The 24,042-nt window shown below is 43.0% G+C and overlaps 1 protein-coding gene across 2 annotated transcripts in view; it reads left to right on the top strand.

The window, feature by feature from the left end:
* The window catches only part of TAF3 (TATA-box binding protein associated factor 3), a 626,060-nt gene that overhangs the window by 541,006 nt on the left and 61,012 nt on the right, over positions 1-24,042 (top strand). For both annotated transcript variants that reach the window (XM_085653532.1, XM_085653531.1), the window contains one exon: positions 23,144-23,444. In XM_085653532.1, coding sequence (XP_085509658.1) covers positions 23,144-23,444 — 301 coding nt within the window. The remainder of the gene's footprint in view (positions 1-23,143; positions 23,445-24,042) is intronic.

Here is a 24,042-nt window from a genome sequence, read left to right as displayed (position 1 = left end):
TCGGGTGGCCCTCCCACACACCCGAGACCCCTACATACCTGCCTCTAGTATCCGACCATGTATTCTGCACTACAAGGGGAAAGGCCCTCTTCATCATTATACCAACACCCCGGGAACCCGTGGTAAAGCCTGCATGCGCCAATAAGACATATCCCCCTCTGTGCAGCGCCCTGCACGTGTTGCCAACCAAGTGGGTTTCCTGTAACAGAACGATGTCTGGGGCGTAACGCTTAATTCCTTGGAGAATGACACTACGCTTGATTTTATCCCCCAGCCCATTGACGTTCCAACTCAACAGTTTAACCCCTCGATCCTCCTCTGGTGCCATGTCGAAATGTATCAGAACTTCCCTCGGTCACCCCCATTTCCCAGAGCAGTGTATCAATAGCAGTTGCTGACGTAGTCAAAACTTCGAACCAAACATAAAACATACCCACCCAACAACCCTGCTGCCCTGCCCACTGGGCTTAAAACTGCCCATGAAAAACTTGCAGAGTGCCTGTCGCCCTAGAAACTATTCAAAAGAGAAAGAAAAACCCTCGGGGGGGAGGAAGTAGTCTGCCCCCACCCTGCACAGCAAATCTACAGTGTACCCACTTTACTCAAGTCATACTGGCCCATGTAAGTCCACTTATCAAAAGGCGGAGGCGCCTGAAACCCCCCCACTCCCCCCACCCACCAAGCACTTCCAAAGGTATGAGCCCGACTCCCGGGCAAGTCTGTTCTCAGGCCGATGGGCTATTGTCAATGTCACCCCCACCTCGATCGGCTGGACTCCTCGCACTTCTACTCTCAATCCAGTAAGCAGCTGCCTCGGTATGTTAGAAAAACCACACTTTCCCCTCCGCCTCAACCCGGAGGCGGGCAGGAAGCAACATGGAGTACTTCGATCTCCGAGGACACGCTTGACCGACATGAAGGATCGTCTTTGTCGCTGCTCTGGAATTCTGAAGAATTACGTCTCTATCCCGAAAGTTCAGGACCCGCGCCAACATGGGCCGTGGGGGAGCGCCCGGCTTGGGACGGCCGCCCTGGATCCTGTGGGCACGTTCAACTACAAAATACCTACTGAGGCCCTTGGGTTGCAAGCGGTTAAGAATCAGGTCCTCGACAAAAATGTCCGGCGTTTGTCCCTCGGAATTTTCCGGAACCCCAAGAATGCGTATGTTATTGCGACGCAGGCGACCCTCATAATCGTCCAACTTGAGGGCTGCAAAGGCACGAAAGTCCTGCAGTGCCTTCACCGCCCCCTGGAGCTGTGTGACATCCTCCACTAAGCTAGCGGTCGTCATTTCCACTTGCTTGACCTTTTCATTTAGTTTGCCCATATTCGCCCTAATGAGGTTGACATCTATTGCCACCGTGTCCAGAGAAGTCTTGACCCCAGTGATGGCGGCCATAACATCTTTGAGAGAGATTTCTTGCTCCTCCTCACCCGGACCTCCGGAGCCTGAATCCCTGGGCTCACGGGTCTGCTGTGCGTCCTTAGGGACAGTATAACGATCTAGTTTGTTTGATTGCGTGCTCTTGGATCCACGCGGCCCCGTGGTCTTGACGCGATCCATCACTGCCCGCTCCAGCACACATAAACCGTCCTACTCCAGAGGAGTGCCGAGAATTCGCCAGGAATGGCGCAAATCTGTTCAACACGGGCAAAAAGGGGCGACCTGTGCGACGCAGGCCGAGGATGGATGACACCGCTAGGAATGCGCCCCCACCAATAGCCACCGCACAGCCCATGCACCCACCTGGCCAGCTGCTCTGCGTTCCGCTTCTCCACCTGCACTACCCCGCCGGGCTCTGTCTTCCTCACTGCCCCCGGCCCAGCCGATCTCGGACACCGAAGTCCCCAGCTCCGATATGTATCTTCCTGTGGGGGTCACGTGAGCACGCTCCCGTCTATGTACTGGGTCCTGACCTGCCGCTGCCAGCACGGGCCGGAAAACAGCAGATACAGCAGGCCTCTCCACTGGATCCGGGCAGGTTGGCGCACCTTCAGAGGGAAAAGGGGGGAGGCGTCCTCAACACAGGCCCCACACCGTCCCCCGGCCCCAGTCCAGCCGAGCTCGCTCCACTCCGTACCCCCACTGCCAGCAGCACCACCAATCCTGCTGGTAATACACAATGAGCACTCCCGGGCCAATTTGGCAATAGCAGTATCGTGGCTCCTCCTGCACCCACAGCCCGGGGCCCACAATCCAGAACGGGGTGGGGGAGTGAATAGTCCGAACAGGCTATGTCCAGATCAGGGCTTATTAGTCCAGTGCCCCACAGCCCGGTCTGTGCTTTGCCCCCACAATGCAGTTGCTCCACCACTCACAACTCACCAGGGGGGTGCAGGCAGCATGGGGCGCGGGTCCTAAAAGGCCCCCAGTACTCCCGGGGCCGCCAGATCAACATCCGCGGTTGGGACGGCGGGAGGCTGCTCAAGTCAGGGACGCGCTGCCGCCATCTTGCACATCCCGGCAGGTGCGCCCTGTATCGCCTCTACTGCTTGTTTCTCCCTCCAACGGACCTCCGGCGGGGCTCCTAGCGCACTTCCGCTGCCGCCGTCTCCGTGGCCACACACCACAGTCCCCGCATCAGTCGCCACCACGAGCGCACCCATGCCCGCCTCCAACCGCTGGGCCACCGCCGACTTCCGAGGACAATGCGGAGCTCCACAGTCGGCCGGGCCCTGCACTGTGGGTCGCGGCCTCAGGCCTAGCCGCGGTCCGAACGTCCGGAGGCAATTTCTCCGCCACTGGGCACCTCTTGAGCACCGGAGCAGGCGGGATGGGCTCCGCTCTCGTTCCGATGCCTGTAATCGTTGCTGGGCACGGCGGATCTTCACTCAGGATAGTCGTGGGCTGGGTGAGAGGATGGAGCTCCCTTACAGCACGGCCATTTTCAGCACGCGCTTGGCCACGCCCCTGTGTCACTTTTTTAATGACCCTTAGAACTCGTGTAGTAGAACATTAGAAGCCTTAAGAGTTCTGCAGAGACCAGTACTGTCATTAATAGAGGTATTCTCTATTGAGCGTGTAGCAGCCTAAGCTAGCACAGCCTCTCGCCCCCAAGAACAGCTCTCCCCTCATTCTAGCAAAACATTACTGTAGAAAAGCTGCTTTTGCACTGAACCCTGTACAGCTTTTCTAGGAAACAAGTTCCTAGGTTGCCGAGCAACGCTGGCAGCAGTATTAAAATGACAAGTCCAGCACCTAAGTCACTCAGCTGATGCCTTGTGCCACATTCAAATATATATTTTTTTTTTACCGCAACCTGGATTCCCATAAATGTGTATGGATGGAAAAAGATTCCTGCCAGAATATCCCCCACTATGTTGAGATTACAGTCTTTGCCTCCAACTGCAAAGGGCCTGATCTGAGGTGCAGTATCGTGAAAACCACATGGGACTGCTATACTATTTGTAGTTGGACTTTCACCACACTGTTTTTCTCCTTGACACCTTGCATTGCTCATACTACAAGCATCTCATGAATTCCAGCAGATTGTGGTGAGTTGTTCTTTCACCTAGGATACCACCACAATTTACACAGGTTAATCTCAGAGAGGAAGTTCAGACCTATGTCGACAGTCCATTTACAAGGCCTCTGTGCTCTCGCCACACTCCGTATACTGAAGAAATACACATTTTACACAACCTTCCTTTATTCCTACACAATTTTTAAACTAGTTTTGTTTAAATTCAGCAGACATTTCAGCGTTTTCACTACTTAAACCAGTAGATGACTGGTGAGACCTCTTACAAAACGTCTTGAAACAAAAACACTTATTTTATGTTAACAGATTTGCGTAGCACTACGTTGACTTTAGTATGGCCTCTCATTGCTTTCAGGGTTTGGTGCCTTCATTCCCTGCTCTTGAGGATTCTTCCACAGACATGATTCTGTTTTCTGTTCAAATTAGAAGGATTATCAGCATTGTGAGTGCAGATATTATTTTAGGTATCCATTTGGTTGTAAGTGTAGTGATCGGTGTATGTAAATGGAAATCTTTATCTAGTTAGGTGCATGTCATCAGAAGAACTGCTAAGTGCCTTGCTCTGCTTGATTATGTGTATGGGGTAATTAAGTTGTCGTCTTGCTAGGGTCACAGACTAGCTGTGGGAAGTATCAGCTAACACTAGTTCTATATTGGATTCTGTATCTCTGTATATATTGGCCTTCCTGGTTCATTGTAAAATCCTATGCAGGTCCATCAGAATTAAGTCGCGCCACTCATTATGGGTGTTAATAAATATTGTCCTGTTTAACCTTTTCTTTATTCCCTTCATTGGCTCCCAATTTGAGTGAATATTTTGTTCAAAATATTGTGCTCTCACCATCGAACTGCTCATGTTTATAACCACAGTTCATCCAGCACTGTAAACTTCTGGATAAGCCTTGCAGAACTTTAGAATGTTCTACTAATTTATTTGCTATCCCCAGATTTGGCAGTGCTAGGATAGCTGGTCACCGTTTTCCTCTGTTGGTTATCATAGGATTTGAATGCTTAGCCTTTACCCAATGGGCTGACCTTTATTGAACGGCTGAGTGTATTCAAGAATGTCCTTAAGACCTGCCATTTTATTAGTAAGGTTTTTCAGCAACTGGTTTAGTTGCCTCTTGATGTAGCTTAGGAGTTAGCCCAATAGCTCTCTTATTTGTAGTCCTGCAATAGTGTGGTGATGTAAGGATACTGATCCTGGCAATTTCCTAGTCACCCCTAATTCCCCTTTCTCATCTCATGACTGAGTTTAAGGAAGTCATTGTGTCCGAACAGGAGCCTCCCAATGCAGAGCTGATGCTTAGACGACCCGCTTGCTTATATAACTCCTCAACACTGCTTATAGGGTTTCAGAAATAGATTTGAGTAACTGTTGTGTATTTATTCACAAGTGTGTGGGTTACAGCGCCATTTTGTGAACTCTTGTACTTTGAATGCTATTTAATGTTCCATGATCTGTGTTTTTCAGACTCGGTAATTACAATTACTGCTTTCTTGGTGTTTGCACACAGTGGCCAAATAATGCGGATCATTGCACACTCTGTATTGGCCGCTCGCAATTGTTTGGCTCTAACCTTGGATCTTAATGCATAGCTTGGGAGTAAAAGGTTTGCTCTTTATTGACTTGTCAAGACGCGGAGTTATATTACAGGCCAGGCAGCTCATGACCCATTCAATTTATTTTTCTGTTTTGTGGCGGCGATACAGGTAAATGGGTTCCACTCGAAAGTCCCTCCTCCTGCACGTTTTTATGAATAAGACTAGTGTTTAAAGCGATTAGAAAACAGTGGCCAAATCCTCAAAGATGTAATGCAAGAGGCATGGGGCTAATGTGGCACACAGCTGTGGGAGGTGTAGGTTACTGTGAGAGACTGATCATTCAGTGGGAGGCTCTCAAGTAGAACATACCATGGAATTAAATATGAAGTTCAAGATGACTCTTTAGCTAGACCAACTGTATAAGTGTGAAACTATTTTCAAACAAAAAGAATAACCGGCAGCAAATTGTTTATTCTAGTTCAAGTGATTGAACAGTGATGTACCCGATGGAGCGTAGAATGCAAAAGTCCTCTGCAGCATGGTAGTTGATATTAAGGTCTTTTCCAAGACAACCATGCATGCGTGTTTGTGAGCTACAGTAGAGACGTGATGATTAACTTTCCATCATATGTTTTTTCTATGGAAAGGCACTTTTTCAGGTAACCAAATTTTCTAAATCGACATCTGAACTCAATATTGTTTCCTTTGTTCGATATTGTTCAACGATGTAGCGGTGTGAGGTGTGAAGAAAGTATCCCAAGGAATTAGAAAAAAACGGAAATTCGAATAGGGCATATTGCTTTAACATGGTCTCACTAATGTTGACTAGATTTTTTCAGCCACTACTGTATAATGTAGTACTGGTAAAATAATGTGTCTGTGCTTGGGCGCAGCTAACCCATAGAACAAATCATCAGTATTTTTCTAGGACCAAGTTATTTTGATCTCCTACTCCTCTGTGTTCAAATCTAGGAAGAATCCCTGTTTTATTGTTTGTGACCTAGGTCAAGCATTACAAATGAGTATAACGCAGGGCCTATCCCATCAGCTCACCAAAATGGGTGCACTTTTCACATACCGGCCCTTGTGCTCCATTGACAACAATGAGCCCAGTCAGCCATGCGTGTAGACATAGACAAGTGTACTCATGGGTCCCAGATTTTGGGGTTAAGGGCGGGGGCAAGAGGTGCAGTTAAACCACTTTCCCTTGTTCATTTGCAGCCCCTTGAAAAAGGTCCTGATGAACTCAAAGATATTGGGGAGGAAGGCAGTATATGTGCAGGGGCACTTACCGCTTCAGAGTGGCAATAAAGGCCTCCAACATGTGGAATGTATTTTAAGACTACCCCCCTTTTGCGGATTGCTTCAGGATAATTGGAAACCGGGTTCCCCACATGTACATACAATGTGTCGCCTACCTCGGCGGTTGCTCATTTTCACCTGATATCAGCATTCAGAACACAGTCCGAGACTTTTATCTACCCTGGGAACCACCATATTCCAAGGAGTAGATTGGATGGTCTGCTATATTTAAGTACCATTCTGGGTGGTGCACGTGCCGTGGCTTTATTGCTTGTGTGCGTACTTTGGTAATGTGATGCCATCTATATGAGCAAAAGGATTCCTTCATGATGAAAATGCTCACATATCAATTGTAAGAGAGGTATGGGGGTGTGCAAGGTAATTGGGCATGTTAATGCTGGTCAGTTTGTGTTTGGATCTAGGTTTTGACAGTGCAGCTGTCAAACGTATCTTACTGCTTTCAAAACCCATAGGTTGAGCTTTTGTTCCACCCTTTTCGACAACCATTGGCTTTCTTCGACCAGCCTCTATCTGCCGTTGACTTGAGACTTTGCCAAACACATCTTGGCACATTCCAGTGTAATATTCATCTCTCACCTAATCCTATTGGCTGTTTGGGTGCATTTTTCCTCCTCCACGCAAGTGCTTGCATTGAGCTGCATGAGAGACTACTTTACAACAGTAGACATCTCTCGACTTCTGCTGGCATGTTCCTTCGTGTCTCACTCTTAATGCTAGCTCTGCATGCCTTAGCACATTAAACTCATATCTGTTTGCTTTGTCATTTTTGTTGGGGATGCCTGGGTCTAAATGTGGCATTGGCATAATCAAACTTGTTGTTGCGACGAAAGGTTGTATTAAAACAAAGCTAACAAGTTTATCACTGCTGTGTAGATGTTAAATTCCAGGTTACTTCCATAGTGCACTCTAACTTGAGGAAGGTTTCATGTTATGATAACTTTGAGGAAGACGGCATCTGGGCTCGAGGCCGTTTTACTTAGATATTAACTCATTGCAAAGATTGAATTACTTATGTTCTGGTTAAACAAATGTATTAATACATTTTACGCATAAAAAACTAAATTTCATAAACCATATATGCAGATCAGCCAAGAGAAATATATGTATTAACTTTAAGTTGTACTGGGTCATAAGGACACATTCATGGCTCTACTTTTAGTAAGTCATGGCCCCTCTGTGCCATTCAGTAATGGTAAGAAATGCCACGTTACACACTACACATTCACAACATATTGTTTGAAATGGTGAGAGGGAAACACATTCATTACTACAGTGCAAAGAGTAAATTCCATATTATTACCAAAGTGCAATGGAACGGCCTAGAGTAATAACTGGATAGTGCCGCTCAGATTTTATTTTGCAGTCCCCATTCTACAGCTTAAATATTATCTCACTGCACCTTTTAACTACTTGTGTTATGGTTCTGTTTACATTCTTTTATGTATAACTTTTACGTAAAAAAACAGTGTGGCCTAAACCATAAATGCAGATTTACTGAGAATAATATGCTTGTTTTCATTATTGAGGGAGGCTGCACCTCTCTTGAGACATGGCCACTCTCAACAGTCAATGGTTATTAATAGCTTAGCACAACATCGGAACCTGCATATATCATATTATGGTATCTATTTGTATTGTACATAAAAAACAAACATTTATTTCTTCCTTAATATTTCCCTCCCCTCCATCTATTTATTTTGTAAGGCCATGTTCCAACTCTTGAATTATGTAAAACACTTTGCTACCTCTTGGTTAGAAGCACTACATAAACAGAGAAATGCAAAAATGCATATATGCAGATAATATAATTATTATCCTTTGCTCATGGGGATTAACTACAGTTAATTACCTGCCCTTCAATTATAGACCCGAATGGGAGGTGTGGGGACATAATGAGGCGAGGATGCTAGACAGCTGTTTAATGCCAGATTTCACAGGATTCATAAGTCTGTTAAGACCCTCCCACACCTCACCCATCCCCCTCCCCCAACTCAAAAAAAGATATAAATTCGACCAGTGGCTCTCTGCTTTATAATATAATCACAAAAATATGCACAACACTGTTATCTATATTGAGGTCCCAAGCAAAAGGGATTTACCCAGATGATGGAGATCTTGATATCCGTGTGATCATAGTGTAGCAAGGACCAAGGAATTACAAAACATTGTTAGACAAGGCCTCACAAACCACCCTTTGTGTCATGATTCATCATCAACCTGCCACATTCAGAAATGCTTATAGTGACGAAAGGGCTCACTGTTGTGTTTTGGGAAAAGGGTGCAGGATCCAGAGTGTAGGTTCAAAAATCTCAGGCTCCTTCCAAATAATTTTCTTTTAATGTAGGAAAACGGTTAAAAAACATGTTATAAGCAATGCTTGGGAATGTTTACTTCTTCACTCTTCTTGAGCCCGTACTGTTGGTTTACTTCAGTGGTGCAGAATACAAGCTTTGCGATGGTGAGTGTGGTTGCTGGCCATCGGCATCCATGATTTGAGGGGTGTGTCAGTCATGTCCTGGAACGCAGCTAAATAGTTCAATTGGATTATCGTAATGGCGTTTAAGGAAAAATACCAAATTTCAGCCCAAAAGGACATAATGCCAGTTGCTGCATAGCATATTGCTCTTGGCAGATAAAGGGAGTGGGAACATTGTCAGATCAAGGTAGATTAGTTGTCAAAGCAGGTTGACGAGGTAATAGGTTTCAATGTTAGGCTAACGCAGGCCACCTGATTCATATACAAATGACTTATTGGATTTCTGACTCTGCTTCATGCCCCCCCATACAAAGGACTTGATGTCGTTTGACTATACTTGTAAGAATGGGTTTCCAGATTGATAGGTAGCCTACCTAATACATATTTGAATTTCTAAAGCACAGCCATCTTGACCGCCTGTACCATTCCTATAAGTGACAATGAGGCCTGGTCCATCTCTCATTCAGCTCCCATCTTGGCCAGTACTGAAAGAACATTATCATCTACCATTCTGTTCAGGCTGCTGTTCCGTAGTATACCCAGATAGCGGTGTGCCCTTTTTTCTGAAAGTGATACTATTTCTGGTGGTGGAATGGAAGATTAGCATAATTTCACATTTCTCCCATTGATATTATAACCTGAGGCCTGCAAATAGCAGTGGTGGCTGCTGGGCAAGAGAAGTATGGGGGCTAGCCCGCGGGGGGCACAGCACAGGAAAAAGAAAAATAAGAAACAAATAGCACTTACCTGTGGCCGCCGCCTCAATGGTCTCCTGCTCCTCTCGACTACGGAAGTCCATGCACAGGCTCCCAGACACTCCATCCAATCCAGACTCTGCTCTCATGCTATTACCAAGCATGAGATCTGCGCCGGGATTGGTCTGAACGGGCTGGTTTGACGCTCGCTCAGGCACAGGGAGTCTGTGCCATTTCTCCACCCTGCTGTGGAACACAGCTGGGTTGGAGAAACCTAAGTGCGCATGTCGGTTTGGCCATCCTAATACGGCCAGCTAAACCAACATGCGTGCTTAGCAGGGCCTATCACTCCTCCCACAGTGTCGACCAGGATGGGTGACCCTGCCCTTGAATCGGCCTAGCAACAAAAAATAAAATGATAATAAGCTGTTTTATTATCAATTTCAAATCAAATCAAATCAAACTTTATTCGGATGTCAATAAACAACCATAAAAGCACAAAATATTACAATTTACAAGGGAAAAAAGAAGAAATATCCAACATCTTTTTAAAATATCAAGTTACGTGCAAGTTCAATATAGTATTATACTTTTCTATCAGTCTTTCCCCCTGTCGGTCGGTTGATTTTTAAAATATGTAGCTCGTCAATAAAATTCCAGGGAAGGAAAAAGTATGAAAGTGCTAGTGCGAGCATGTTAAGATAACAAGCAAATTGATTTGATTAATACCAGATAAAAGAGTGCAGTACCAAAAAAATATTGTACAATCACTATAAGAATATTCGGGTTGCCAGAAATATTATGATAGTAAAGATAACTAGACTAACTACAAATTCTGCCTGTGTCTAACAGCTAATTTCAAGAATATGGCTATCGGTTTGGCAAATAGTTCAGCATCCAAAAATTGGAGAGCAAGAAAGGCAGGACGACACCTGCGCAAGCCCCAGATTTTTAAGATCGGAATAAGCCACTGTTTCCTCAATTCCTGAAAGAATTTGCAAAACAATATTGTATGTATCGTGGATTGAGGAGAACTCATATCACAAGGGCAGAGTTGTAAAAGTTTTTCCCAAGTGTTAGGTTTGGGAAAAGTGACCAAATGGTGAAAAATATTTAGTCTGAATTTTGTTAGGAGTAATCTCTCATAGGCCGTGATGTTAAAGGTTAAATAGGGCTGGATTGCCAAAGTCGTTTGAACCAGTAATGAGTATTGCACAGTAGGTTTATGAAGCTCACTGGTCAGCCTCAGAGATTCTAAGTGGGCGAGACATAGTTTTTTAAATTGTTTCCTCGATATTTCGGCTATTAGGGTGGGAGAATGAAAAAACTGTGGCATACCCAAGTCGCCGAAGAATCTCTTTATATAAGAGATCCATTCGATCTTATGTGCACTGTCTAAGGCAATACAGTCCTCGATAAACCCTTGGGAGAAAGTAGTGGCATTAGATGACCATATGCGGTGCCATAATAATAGGGGTTGAATCCTGATCAGATCTGTTAGGTATGGCAGACCTAGTTCTAGATGGCAAACATAGGTCGAGGTGGTCCGCGGGACTGCCAAAAGAAATCTTAAGAAACTGTTTTCCACCCTTTGAACCTCGTCAACCTTGGCATAGCCCCAGACACCAGCCCCGTATATAACACTGCCAATGCATTTTGCCCTATAGATCTCCAAGAGTTCAATCGTGGGTCGTCTGCCTAATTTGTTGGCAAAGTTGACCAAGGCGGCTGCTGTTCTTGCGCAGGTGAGTTTTCTAGACTCGATAGCACTTTTCCAAGAACATTTATGATCAAATACAATGCCCAAATATGGATACGTGATTGTGCTCTCCAATTTTTGGTTATCTACAAAAAAGGTCTTTCTGTTCCTGTTCCTTGACCCGACAGACATTACAAATGTTTTTTTAATGTTAATCTTCAGGTCAAGGTTAGCCATGAAGGTATGATATTTCGCGAGAGCACGCTGTAATTCGATTGGGGTACGTGCTAGAATTACACCATCATCCGCATAGAGTAGAGCCGGTATAGGGCGGTTGTTTATAGTGGGGAGGTCCTGTGTCCCTAAAAGCATGGCTTTTTCCAAGCCATTAGTATATAGGTTAAATAGAAACGGGGCCAGGACACAACCCTGCCTTACGCCGCGCTCCACTCTAAATGACTGTCACCTCGCCCCCTAAACCATATCTCACACCGGCTCTAGCGTCTGAGTATAATTTGCGCAAGAAAATTATTAGTTGCTCCTCTATTCCCATATTCTCTAGGATAATCCACAACTTGGAATGGTTGACGCAGTCAAATGCTGCGGAGAGGTCCACATATGCTAAATAGAGGGCCCCCCCTTTAGCATTAACATATTTACCTATTAGTAGGGATAGGTTAAGGGCTTGCTCTGTAGTACCCAGGCCCTCACGAAACCCGAATTGTAGATCAGAGAGAGCTTAATAGTCCGATGCCCAATGCTGTAGCTGCTCTAAAATAACACGACCAGCCACCTTCCCAAGCGAATCTAGGAGGGAGATAGGTCGATAGCAGGATGGCAAATGACGGTCCCTTTTTTTAAAAATAGGGACGAGAATTGATTGGGACAAGAGTCAATAGGTCCCAATGCACAAGATGCTCGAAGGACCCTGGTTAGAATCGGAAGCCATAGGTCCATAATGAAGTTAAAAAAGTCAATTGGAACCCCATCAGGGCCCGGGGCTTTACCGTTTTTGCTAGCCTTTAGGGCGAGCACCACCTCCTCATACGAGATATCGATTGGCAAGGGGAAAGCTGCTGTTTTTAACCTGGAAGGAGTTGGAGGTACAGCGGATGGAGAGAGGCTGAATATCCGCTCAAAATAGTCAAGCCATGTTTGTTCGTCAATCGCAACCTCAACGCTGGGTTTAAGCGTTGTCTCAGTTAGAAAAGGAGACTTCACAACCTTCCAGAAGGCGGCACTGTCCCTAAGTAAGCATGTTTTGTGCAATTGGTCCCAGAGATCTTTTTTCAAATTATTCTTCCTACGTTTTAGGGCCCGTTTCTAATTAATTCTTGAAGCTGCAATCTCCGTTCTATTTCTGACCTTATTATGAAGAACTGCTTTCAAATTCTGATGGGCTTTTGTGCAGGAGGAATCAAACCATCCCCTAGATTTAGGTTTATCATTCTTAAGGTTTACGAGTAGAGATTCCTTTATTGCTACTAGCAGTAATGCAAAGTTTTCCATAATTCCCTCATTGGAAGTGGCTGGGTCAAGGCAGTTGGTAATCACTGAACCCATTTTTGCAACCAGGGATACTGTGATTCCCATCGGGTCTACTTTTTGCCATCTTAATGAGTATCCGTTTAGTCTGTCTAATGTTAGATTATTTTGGCTTAGGGTCGCCATGATGTTAAACCTCTAATATTTCATGGAGGTTTTTAAAGTAAGGCTAATTGGATAATGATCGCTAATAGCGATATCATAGGTTTTACAAGTGGTTAGATCTTTACCCGCTGCCGTAGAGAGAAAAATAAAATCAATTGTGGTTGGCCTGCCCCTTCTGTTAAAGGTTGGTAGAACGGGTATGGGAGGGTTCACCATATCGTTGACAAGGGCAAGGTCCAATCCACACAGAATCTCGTTCAGGGAATGTCCGAGTGGAGTGTGAGAAAAGTGGGTTATCGGATCGCCATTATCATCCACTATTCCGCAAACTGTGTTTCCACTCTGTGTACATAAATTTTGGTTGAAATCCCCGCCCCAGATTAAAACTAACTCCTTATGAGTCTTTGTAAATAGTTCTTCAAGGCAGGAGTGTATTTCCCTAGTTACCTTCATTAGGCCATCCGCAGTGAGATTGTTATAAAAATTCACAATTACTAAGGCTTTGCTGTTATTCAAATAAAGAATAAGAATTTAAAAATTTGCGTCCAACTTGATAGGGGCTATTGATGTTAATCGGAGGGTGTTAGATACGAAAATGGTCAAACCGCCCTTTGCCCTACCAGAGGAAGAAGGTAATGCTGGTGAAAAATAGGTTTTGAAACCCTCAAGATGTATTTCAGAAGGAGCCCATGTTTCCTGGAGGCACAAAAGGCCAAAGCCACGTATGAAAGCAAGCCAAATGTCATTCGCAACCTTAGTACGAAGACCGGCAACATTCCAGAAAAGTATTTTAAGAGATGGGTCATCCTTTTGAGTCACAGATTTTAAGTCCATTCCCAAAAAAACCTCGTGGTTGGAAATCTGGGTAATGGGTGAAGGAAGAACTTCAATCTCGTCAGCACTCTGAGACAGACAATCCGACGATACGCCAGAAATAGACGGAATACTCGTAGACTTTGCTATCAAGCCCTCCGGCTGGAGTCAATCCACTCTCTCCAGTTCGGAAAGCTGGTCACAATAATTAGAGGTCGGGATATTATATCGTGGTCTGATCCCTTCTATCCAATCCAAATTTAATAAGTCCCTTGATTGAGTAGGTGGCAAGGGGAGAGGAAATTGGGGGTAGAAAAAAGTCAAGTCCCTAGCTTGAATATCAGTATTACCACAGTAAGGGGAAAAGTTGCGTATGTGATGAATCACTCGCCTGTCTCTAAAATTTATGACAATGCAGTCCCCTATCATGTCCTTTCTTCTACAGCCCAGCCAACTTAGTCTTCTTGCAAACAATATTTCCCCGGATATATTAGGTGGCAACGGCCTGTTCTTATTAAGCCAATGAGCAGCTTTATTTCTTAACTCGGGGAAAGTTTCTGATTTTCCTTGTGGTAACTCTGGAACGCCAACTAAAACTATTGTGTACGGTAATGATTGTGGGGGTAAGTCAATATGTGGAAGTGGCTTCTTCGAAGTGGCTGACACGGGACAATCCCTGGGAACACCAGGGATATTAGTCGTTCGTCCTGCAGATTCAATATCCTTACGTGAAATTCCCACCCCTTTTTCCATAGATTCAATCGCCCCCAAGGCCGCCAAGTGACGATTAACGGTAAATTCAGTGTTCGTCAAAGTAAGAGATGCTGAAGGCCTAGGGGCAGATGATAACTGTCTATTATTATCAGAACCAATTATTTGGGGCCTTAAACTTGATTGTGTGGGAATAATCTTTGGATGTGTGTTATCCACCGATTGGCCTGTACTGATAGAAGTAGTTTTCATTGTTCTTTCCATATTATCTATTTTTTCGCCTATACGTTTTACCCTTTCCAGAAGTGGAGCCATTAAGGATTTCATGAGATGCTCGATTTTTTCGAAAAAGCCCTCACTAGATGGAAAAAAAAGGTAATGGGGTGGCTAGTTGTTCTACTGATGTGACATAGGAACCGTTATCATGGGATAGTATAGGTACGGGCTTAGGTAAGTTATTGTCGACTTTACTCCCTTTCGTAGCAATAGGGTTAGGAGCGGCTTTCTTGCGTTTATTACCGCCAGAAGTACATTTAGGTATTTTTGCCATTTTTAAATTTTTTACGTTATGCCCATCCCTATTGGGTTGTTTTGAACTACACCTAGCCTTCTGCCCTCTGGTTGTTACCCTCGGTGTATAGATAGTTGGACTTAACAGCGAGGGAGAGACCAAAATTGGGGTTGTAGGTATCTCACGAGTAAAGATTGTGGAAAGATCCCCTAGCGGAGCAAAGGAATCGGGGGCAGGATCGTTAAAAAAAGGAGTGGGGGTCAGCGATAACCTGGTTGGAACAGGCATAGAATCTGAGGATTCGTTGCCCAGGATAGGGACAGCGTCCTGTATTGTAGAAGTAGGATGGGATCCTGGTAAGGCCACAAAAGATGGGGCCAAATGCGAATCCTGTGAGTTAATAGTAAGAAACGAGGTATTGGACGCGTGCGGGGGAGGGAAGGTGCCGGCAGGAAGGGAAAGGTGGCGTTCTGTGTTTTCGATGGCGTTAACCACCACCCCTATATTTTTCTGCAGCATGCGGTCAATTGCAGTCAGGCTAGGTAATGGTTGGTTTGAGGCATCTTTTTGCTTAGGGGCATGTGGGGGTAATGAGGGGTTTATCCTGCTCATTTTTTCCAGCTACAGGAGCACAAAACACAGATAAACAAAGAATGGCAGGTTCAGAGTGCCAATGGAGGTGGGCCGGCCCGGCCTCAACCGGCCACTAACGGCCACAAACGGTCCCGCCCTTGTCCCGGGCTTCTCCCGGCGCGCGACCGCGTAGCGGGGCAGTTAGTTGCTTATATACCAGCTGCTAGCGGAAAGGGCGGGAAGAGGACATAGCTGAGTGGAATTACGGGGCTGCTGGTCCTCGCAGTCCCGTCCACAAAGTCCTCCCGCTATTATCAATTTATTTTTCCTTCTTTCACTGCTAAAAAAAGGCAGTGGGGCAACGCTCCTCCGCCTTAACGGATGAGCCACCGCTGGAAAAAAGGAGTCAATCCAGGACATCCACATAGGCACTGATCAGCAACTGTTATGAGTATATCGTTAGGTTAAAGGAAAGTCTTTATCTGTCCAGATTGGGAGGGGTGACCTTTTATTAACTGTGAGGACCGAATGGAGAATGCCAGTAGTTCTGATTCAAGAAGGAAAAGAAGGGACATAGGGCAACCTCTGATCTAGGATAGGATACAGTTCCCTCACAATTTATCTGCACCATTGGTAAAGCCACTTTACCTTCGTGCTGAAATCCTTGCCCAGACCAAACCTATCCATTACTCAGAAAAGGTACCCCTTTCCACTCTATAAAATACTTTTTCAGCATTGAGGGAGATGGCAAGCATATCATCCTCAGTCTTTGAATTTCCCTAACAAATGAGCGAGGGCCCTCAGATGGTTCCTGGATGATGGTCCCAGGACAAAGCACGCTTGTGAGCAATGGTTTGGAGAAACCATTACCTTGCATAGCCTGTGTCCTAGAAATTTGGCCAAATTTTGATATCTACATTAAGGAGATCTAATTGTTCTTTCCCATCTTTAAGGTTGAGCATTAGAACTGGTTTGTTAGAGATGTCCTTAATGACCTAGAACTCTCTGCTGCTCTACTGCTTGACTAACCTGATTGAAACACTAGCTTCTTCTCTTTTAATGTCTAGACTTAACTCCCCAAGGCTTTCTCAACTACATTGGTGTATAGTCTATTAAGTGCAAATTGCTCAGCTTCTACTTGGCGTCTGAGAAGCTGGTTGGAATGCACATTGTATCAGACATCAAAGAAGGGATGTTCTGCTATAACTTGTGCTGTTCTTCAGTGGCTTTCATTAGAATACTTCTCCAGGCCACTTTGCATGCAACACAGAGCGATTTGGCAAAGGGACCATTTTCCTTCTCCTCTCTGCATATACGCATATGCAATTTCAAAAGGCATTTGTCCTCAGGATATGTATGTTTAGATTATAGCATACGCTGGAGCTGTGCGATGGCCCAGTGCAATGTCTAATACACTTGGGGAGTTTGTTACTTTCCCTGTCGCCCTACTGTGTCGTGGGGATTTGAGTGCGCTAGCACTGGAGGACACCTTTAATCCCCATAAGGACTCTTGCTCTGCCCACAGAGTGTCTTTCTTTGCTCGTACCTTCTACCCCTTTGTATCCAGATTTGTTGGTCTTTGACTCGGGTGCTCTCTTTGCTTGTTCGGGTCTGAAGGGAGGGGACCTTGCCTGTGCAATCTGGTGCTGGAGTTTGATGCAATGAATAATAAGTCCAAGGTTAAAAAGTTTTCAGGATAGTACTTTATTAGCTCATAAAAACATGCAATGCAGCGTGAACAATTTCAAAACAAAATGCAATGATCCATGGTTTTGCTCCTAAAACTTTAGTTCCTAAAGATGTCCATGGGTCGTTAACTCCCTTGAACAAGGTAATGTGTTAGCTTGCACATAAACATATGTCAAAGATGCCCAAGTATATATAATGAATAATATCTGCCTCATTTTGAATTCGTTATAAGTGATTATACAGAAGTACCAGTGCCTTAAATGGGCAGCGTACTATCAGGTACTCAGTACCTGCACTTGTTAAATATGATAGGGATAGTATCAGCACTTTTCCAGTCCTTTTTTGTGCAATAGCACATAATGTCATTGACACTAAGAAGACACTGTGGTTAATTTGAGAAATAATGGCTTTATATAATTTCCAAATCTTTTTATTGTTTCAGTACTTCCATTTGCCCAACTAACATTACCATTTATTACACCACATGCAAGATCATGGTTCGGTTGTTATTTTAGCAGCCATTTATGAGTGCTTAATTAGCATCATTGAAAATGGCAAGCATGATGTAATTTGCTGTTGCGTACATGGTCAGGTAATCGAAGTCATCACATCTTTTTCCTGGTAACCTATGTGATGTCAAAATGTAATACTTGGCTGTTCGAGCATGTGGAATGGAATCATTTGCATTACTAAGAATATAGTGTGTGGCTCATTTGCAAAAGATCTTTCATGCCAAGTAAAGATTGTATATGCAGTTCAGCAATCCAAATATTTTTTATAGATGTTATCATAAACTAGAAGTTAACCATAGTTCATTGTACTTTGTTTTGTCTTTTTTCAGACTGCACATTGCCAGCAACTATTGTGTCATCAAGGTTATTGAACATGTGTTTTAGTTCTTAGTGCGGTATTTTGGTCTATAGTGATTGCCTGTTTTTGTTGGAACCTGCTGAACTTGTTACTGTGTGTATATGTAACTGATCAAGCAAATATAATATAAATGTCAGTTGTTCAACATAACTGGAAACACCTTGCTGGAAACTATGGTTGTTCAAATTATTTCTAAGTGCACATTTCACATACTCCTCCCAAACTCTGATTACTACACATTGGTGCAAAGGATTTTCTGTATGTGGGTTTTCACGTTAAGATTAGGAATTTTGTAGTAAAAAGGATAGCCAGCACCCATCCAGTTTCAAAGTTTTAAGGAAAATTAAAAGTCAACATATTGAAATCAAATTTGTATACAGAGCCGTTCACTTGTGACTTCAGCCTTCTTCATGTTTTTTTCATACAACTGTCCATCTCCTTCCTAGAGATCCTTAAGAATATGAAATTAAGCGTTTTATATTTTCACTAATTTTGCAAGTGTGATGGATCAGCTTTTCAGAGCACAGGCTGTAACATTCTGGAATTCGAAGCACATATTCACCAGGAGACAGGTGATCACATGAAGATTGCCCTTTTCTGCAGGCGGTCTGTCCTCACCCAAAGACGCACAAGGATTTGAGGTTTCTAGCAAGTTTAGGCCATTACGTGGTATTTATGCAGAGTATATCTCAATTCAACTAAGAAGTTACATGCAGCATTTTATCACAATTTGCACCAATAGTGAGTATTCTTCCATGATTGATTTAAGGCATAATATGCACATGGTTAAACTGTAACTCTGCAAATTTAAAGCTGTTTATTTTGCTAAGCAAGAGCTTAAAAACGTGATTTCCATGATTCACAGAATGACAAGTGTACAAAACCATGTGAATATGAAACAGTCCATTTTTGGGACACAAACTATTCAGGTTAGAGTAAATCTTGCATGATCTTTAATCATTCCTCTAAACTGAGTACTCGCACCTCCCCTTACAGATTACTGTACTTTCAGCAGTCACTTGTCTGAAAGATCTTTCTCCAGAACTTTCATATCTATGGGAATCATCTGCAATTGATGAGCTCTTAAACTGGGGGAGCAAATTGTTTGCAGGTGATGTATGCAGTATTCTTGTTGGCTAAGTCTTTTCCCGAAATATATATTTTTTTAAATAAGTCCAACGTTTAATAGCTTAATTAGGTTTTAGTTAATGTCGCATTTGTATCCAGTTGTCTGAGGCTGTTAGAGATACCAGGTGTTCCAGAATCACTTTTGAAAGCAAAAAAATCATTTAGGACGTATTTGCATAGCCTTTAATGTAAGATTCTAAAAACGTGGCACTTCCTGTACATGTTAAGAGGGCAAAGTATTCATTAGCGTTTCAAATCACTGACTTGATGCTCTTGCTAATATTCACCACACCATAAGAGAGATCCAGCTGCTGCATTGTATGAAAGGCACATGTTCATTTTTAAAATTATATGTTTAATTGTATTTATATATGTATATAGCGCTTACTACCCCTGACGAAGCGTCAAAGCGCTTTTCAGCGAGTAGCAAACTGCTCTGAAAACCAAAAAAGGATTGATGGTGAATTAGTATAGTGAAATTTGTGTTAATTTGAGCGGTGCACATGTGGTTCGATTAGATTAAAAAGGATAATGAGGGTATCGAAGAGGTGAAAGTCTTATGACTATATTCTAAGGAATCCCAGAACGGTATTTCTGGATCTCCTGCACCAAGGAGCAGGATATTATAAGTGTCCTCCTGACACACAAATAACCCTGAAACTGGTCCATATCATAGTGCACTTCTGGAAAAGAATAGACCTCCCACCAAGAGGGACTGGCTTTATAGGACCTGTGAACTCTCCCCATTTTGGGCCATCTTAATCAGGAAACACTGAGCAGTTGAGGTTAATTTATGGAATAATCTTGATATGCATGTAATTTACTGACAAGCCTTCGCTACTTCCATCTAGTGAGCCTGCTTCAGTTGTCTAGTGAATGTCATTCTTTTGTCCCTGTGATGAGCATCTTCCTGTCCAGGACAACATTCCACCTACTCATTCCATCCTTGAACTGGACGCAAGAGTTCTTCAAGAGCTAGAACATTGATATGTCAATTCTTTGTGGTTCCAAAAGACCCAACACTTTACCTAAGTTTAAAAAAGGGAGGGGAGGAGTTAAATATTGTGGCTATAAGAATTCAGAATTTTAAGTGTAGCAAAAGGTTTTCTGCATTATATTTTGTTTAACGTTTTTCTAATGCTTTCATTAAAAAGCGTCTTTGGGGCCTAAAATTGGAGTGTGTGCATCAATGGCTCAATAACTACCATGGAAAGAAATTTGTTAACTGACTAAGTACTTTTTCTTTAGTTATACTTAAACTTCAAGACTCGGTAGAAATTCATCATCACTGAGAAACAAACGGGCATAATTTAATGCTGGGTATCTAGTAGTATGGAGGGTTTCTCATATCCAGTTAAAATCGAATATGTTCTAAATTATCCTCGGAATGAAATTGCACTCTAACTCTTACCCCTTAGGTAAAAATCAGTTTTGCGAAACAAAGATAGTAGTAAACGAATGTAGATGTCATCCAGCTCTTCTGACTACTTTTCATTTTATTAATTTTTACTTTAGATTTCATTGAAAAGTGCTGCTTTTATTTTTATAAAATTTTTCCAACCAAAGACCAGACGACGTTTGTAAGGAGAAATTAAATAAAAATACAGAGCAACGGCTTTCAAGGCTTCAAATCCTATGCAAAATGTTAATTTACAGAACGGATTGTCTCAACTGCCATAACTGTCAATGTTTGGTCTTCATAGTCTGACGCATGAAGAGTGCAAATTATTGTCAGAATAACTTCGTTAGTTGGCGGTGATGAAGTTAATGGCAATACAGAGAGCACCGAGGAGCATATAGCAACAAGTTCCCTATTCTGGTTGCGATCACACTGTACATTTCTCATGCCAGGATTCCATGTTATGGGTCACAGGCCAAGAGTTTTAGTAGTCCATTATCCTGTTGTTAATTACTACTGAGATATTCTGAACGTTCAGCTCCTTTCTCATTATAGGAACGGAGTGTGCGGGTTCTAACTGCCATGTCATAGAAACATCATATTTTTTTATTGCCTATTGTTTTCCCATTTTGTGGATTTCGTTTCAAATGTACTTTCAATTAATTGAACTCTGTGTTCCATATTGTACTTTTAGATCTGTTTTCATTGCCCGTTTACGTTTTTGTTTGAGTGATTCCGTGTCACGTGCTGTTGCCATGTTGAATTGACTTAATCTACATTAGATTAAGTACACGCAATTGGTAGGGTCTGTCCATTCGGGTAATTTACATTTCACCACAGAAGACTGGCTTCTTGCTGAATTTCTGTGGTTCTTGTGCTCGTTTTGCTTCTACGTGCAAGATCAGTTGCCTTGTTTTCATTACAAGATAAAATGTGAGTGATTTTCAAGTCTTATTTATTGTGCTCCTCAGCTTAGACTGCTGCTGTAAAGCTACCTATGCTTTACAATACACTTGCAAATGAGCATAAACCGATGAACTATTTTTCCTACAGTGAGTTTTATAAATAGGCTTACATGCTCCTATTTTCTTTCTTCGCTTGAATGCATCATCTTGAACAGTCGTCTTCTGTCTGTGGTTCACCAAAGATATGGCTCCTGCTCTGCATGGCATTAATTAATTTGTTCCGTCCAAATCAAAAAAAAAGTTACATATTTTGTTTTGACTGGTGGTTTGTTTAATAGGAAATCATCTCATCTGCTTTATTTCTGGAAGGTAGTACATTAGTTGGTTCTCTAATACCTTTCCGGTGAAGATGAGTGTACCGTGTGCCTGTTCCTTCCTCTCTTAGTTCGTATGATTCCTTAATTGGCAAATATATGCCCAGGGCATTTTCCTGATGGCTCCTTTTACAGAATGTCGGCCTAATGCTCATAGCACTACTCAGTTGGCACAGTTTTATCGTTTGAGAACCTGGATTGGATTGGATTCGGAATGTCCACCATGGATGGCTTACACCACATAGTTCCATTTCGGGTGTTTTATTCCCAATGCTGGTTACTAATGTTGACCTCAAATGGATGAGTGGTAAGGCTTGCTTTTTACAGGGCCGATACCTGCAGCATTTATTAAACTGAAAGGATCTGTTTGACAGTTTTACGAAGGTCTTCAAGTCTTCCATAACTCAAAACTTCTCTGAGCCTTCGGATCAAAGACATGCTTTTTAGAAAAGTGTGAATCCTATGTTAACTATCTGCTTCACCATGAATGCTGCATTTGCGCTTTTAGCTATTTCTGTTTCTGCTTCTGTTTGTCCAGGGCCACTTGACACAATTAATCACTTTATGAACAAATACAAAAATAAAGAAGACAAAGATTTGAGCTCCACCATGGTCTTACTATTGTCTGATATTTGGCATTTTGTGTTTAGGATCTTGGATGTAGTAATCTGATTGATTAAATTTCAAACGATTTGATTTTCAGCTTACTCTTCCTATACCTTTGTCTGCTGCTGTTGCTCTTCCTCCACCTCTACCAACTTCACCTCCACAGCCTGCCATATTTCTAAAGTTGTGGTGCGATCGTGACATGTCACTGTACTTAAGGAATTCGGCATCACTATTAAAAGTAAAATGAGTGAAGAAAAGAGGGATTGAAAAAGGCAATTTGTTGAACAGAAGTATTAGCATAAATCTAGACTACAGCATTGACACATCAAAGTTTGTAACGCCAGCACACTGGTTCCCAGTAAATTATTTTCACCTTGGTTGCATGCTGTGAGTCTTACGGTTATGCAGGAGGTGGCACTGAAGAAAATTGCACCTTTGTCCCCGCCACCACCTTACTCATCAATTGAGCTTAAACATTGGTTTGCAAATAGCAACGAAATTAAAACGTGCTCACACTTAGCAATTTTATCTCCCACTTTTTATGCCCTTGCTTCTCAGTCTGTTGAAGTCACATCGTGTCATATGATCTGGAATTTGGTTTAAAAACAAAGCTATGTTGGACAAAATATTTTGTTTTTCATAAAGAAAATATTGACTTAATCACCTATAATTTTTTTTCTCTTTTGGCAGAGTCATCAGCAAAGTGGTCTCTGCAACAGAGGCTAAATCCACAACTACTGTTAGTCTTGCCAAGACGCCTCCACTGCCACCCTCGCCTGCTCCTGCACCTGCACCAGTTCATGCAACGCCTCCTCTTCCTACACCTTTGCCTGTCGTTGTTGCTCTTCCACCACCTACACCTCTGCCAACACCACCTCCCCCACCTGTCATACTTCCTCCAGTTCTACCAGCATCCCCTGCCCAGCCGCCTGCTGGAAGCACGAGAATACCAGTCAGAAGTGTGGTTACTGAAACTGTCAGCACCTATGTGGTTCGTATATTTACCTTTGCAGATGTGTATGGGTTGAAGAGATGTAAATGCAAAAAACCTTGTCATTCCCCAAATGTGAGGATATGTGTGAGGTTGTCTCAGTCTTGATTCTGAAGATTTGTAGATGAATGGATAGTGCTGTATATCGCTTCTCGCAATGTATGTTTGTAGACTTAGACTAATAGCTTACCTAATTGCACTTGGTTAGCTAAGTAAAACCCACAGTGATTGCTAAATGCAGGAGTGATTTTGCGAATTATGTGCCATTTTAGCTCTATGCTATCTTCATTATAGACTTTCTTCAATTTCACAAATCTTCCTGGCTTTTTCTCACGTCTGTCCCTGTCAGTTGTCCAGTGGTTCAGTTTATTTAATATGCTATGCCTCTTTTGACTTCCCTCCTTTTAATGTATATTTCGTGGTCATACTTCAAATACTCAAAGCCTGTTTTAAATGTTTCTTTTGCCATGTCAATGCCTGCTAGCAACGTCTTCGCAATCTATAATTTTATTATTGTTCTAAATCTGTAATAGTTTTTGTCTTGTTAGTGCATTGTAAACGGTCTTCTCATCCTCTACCCAGTAATTGTGGCTCACCC

The sequence above is a fragment of the Triturus cristatus genome, chromosome 4_1 (genome assembly GCF_964204655.1).
Source record: "Triturus cristatus chromosome 4_1, aTriCri1.1, whole genome shotgun sequence".
Lineage (NCBI taxonomy): Eukaryota > Metazoa > Chordata > Amphibia > Caudata > Salamandridae > Triturus > Triturus cristatus.
This window is presented reverse-complemented; position numbering and strand designations above follow the sequence as displayed.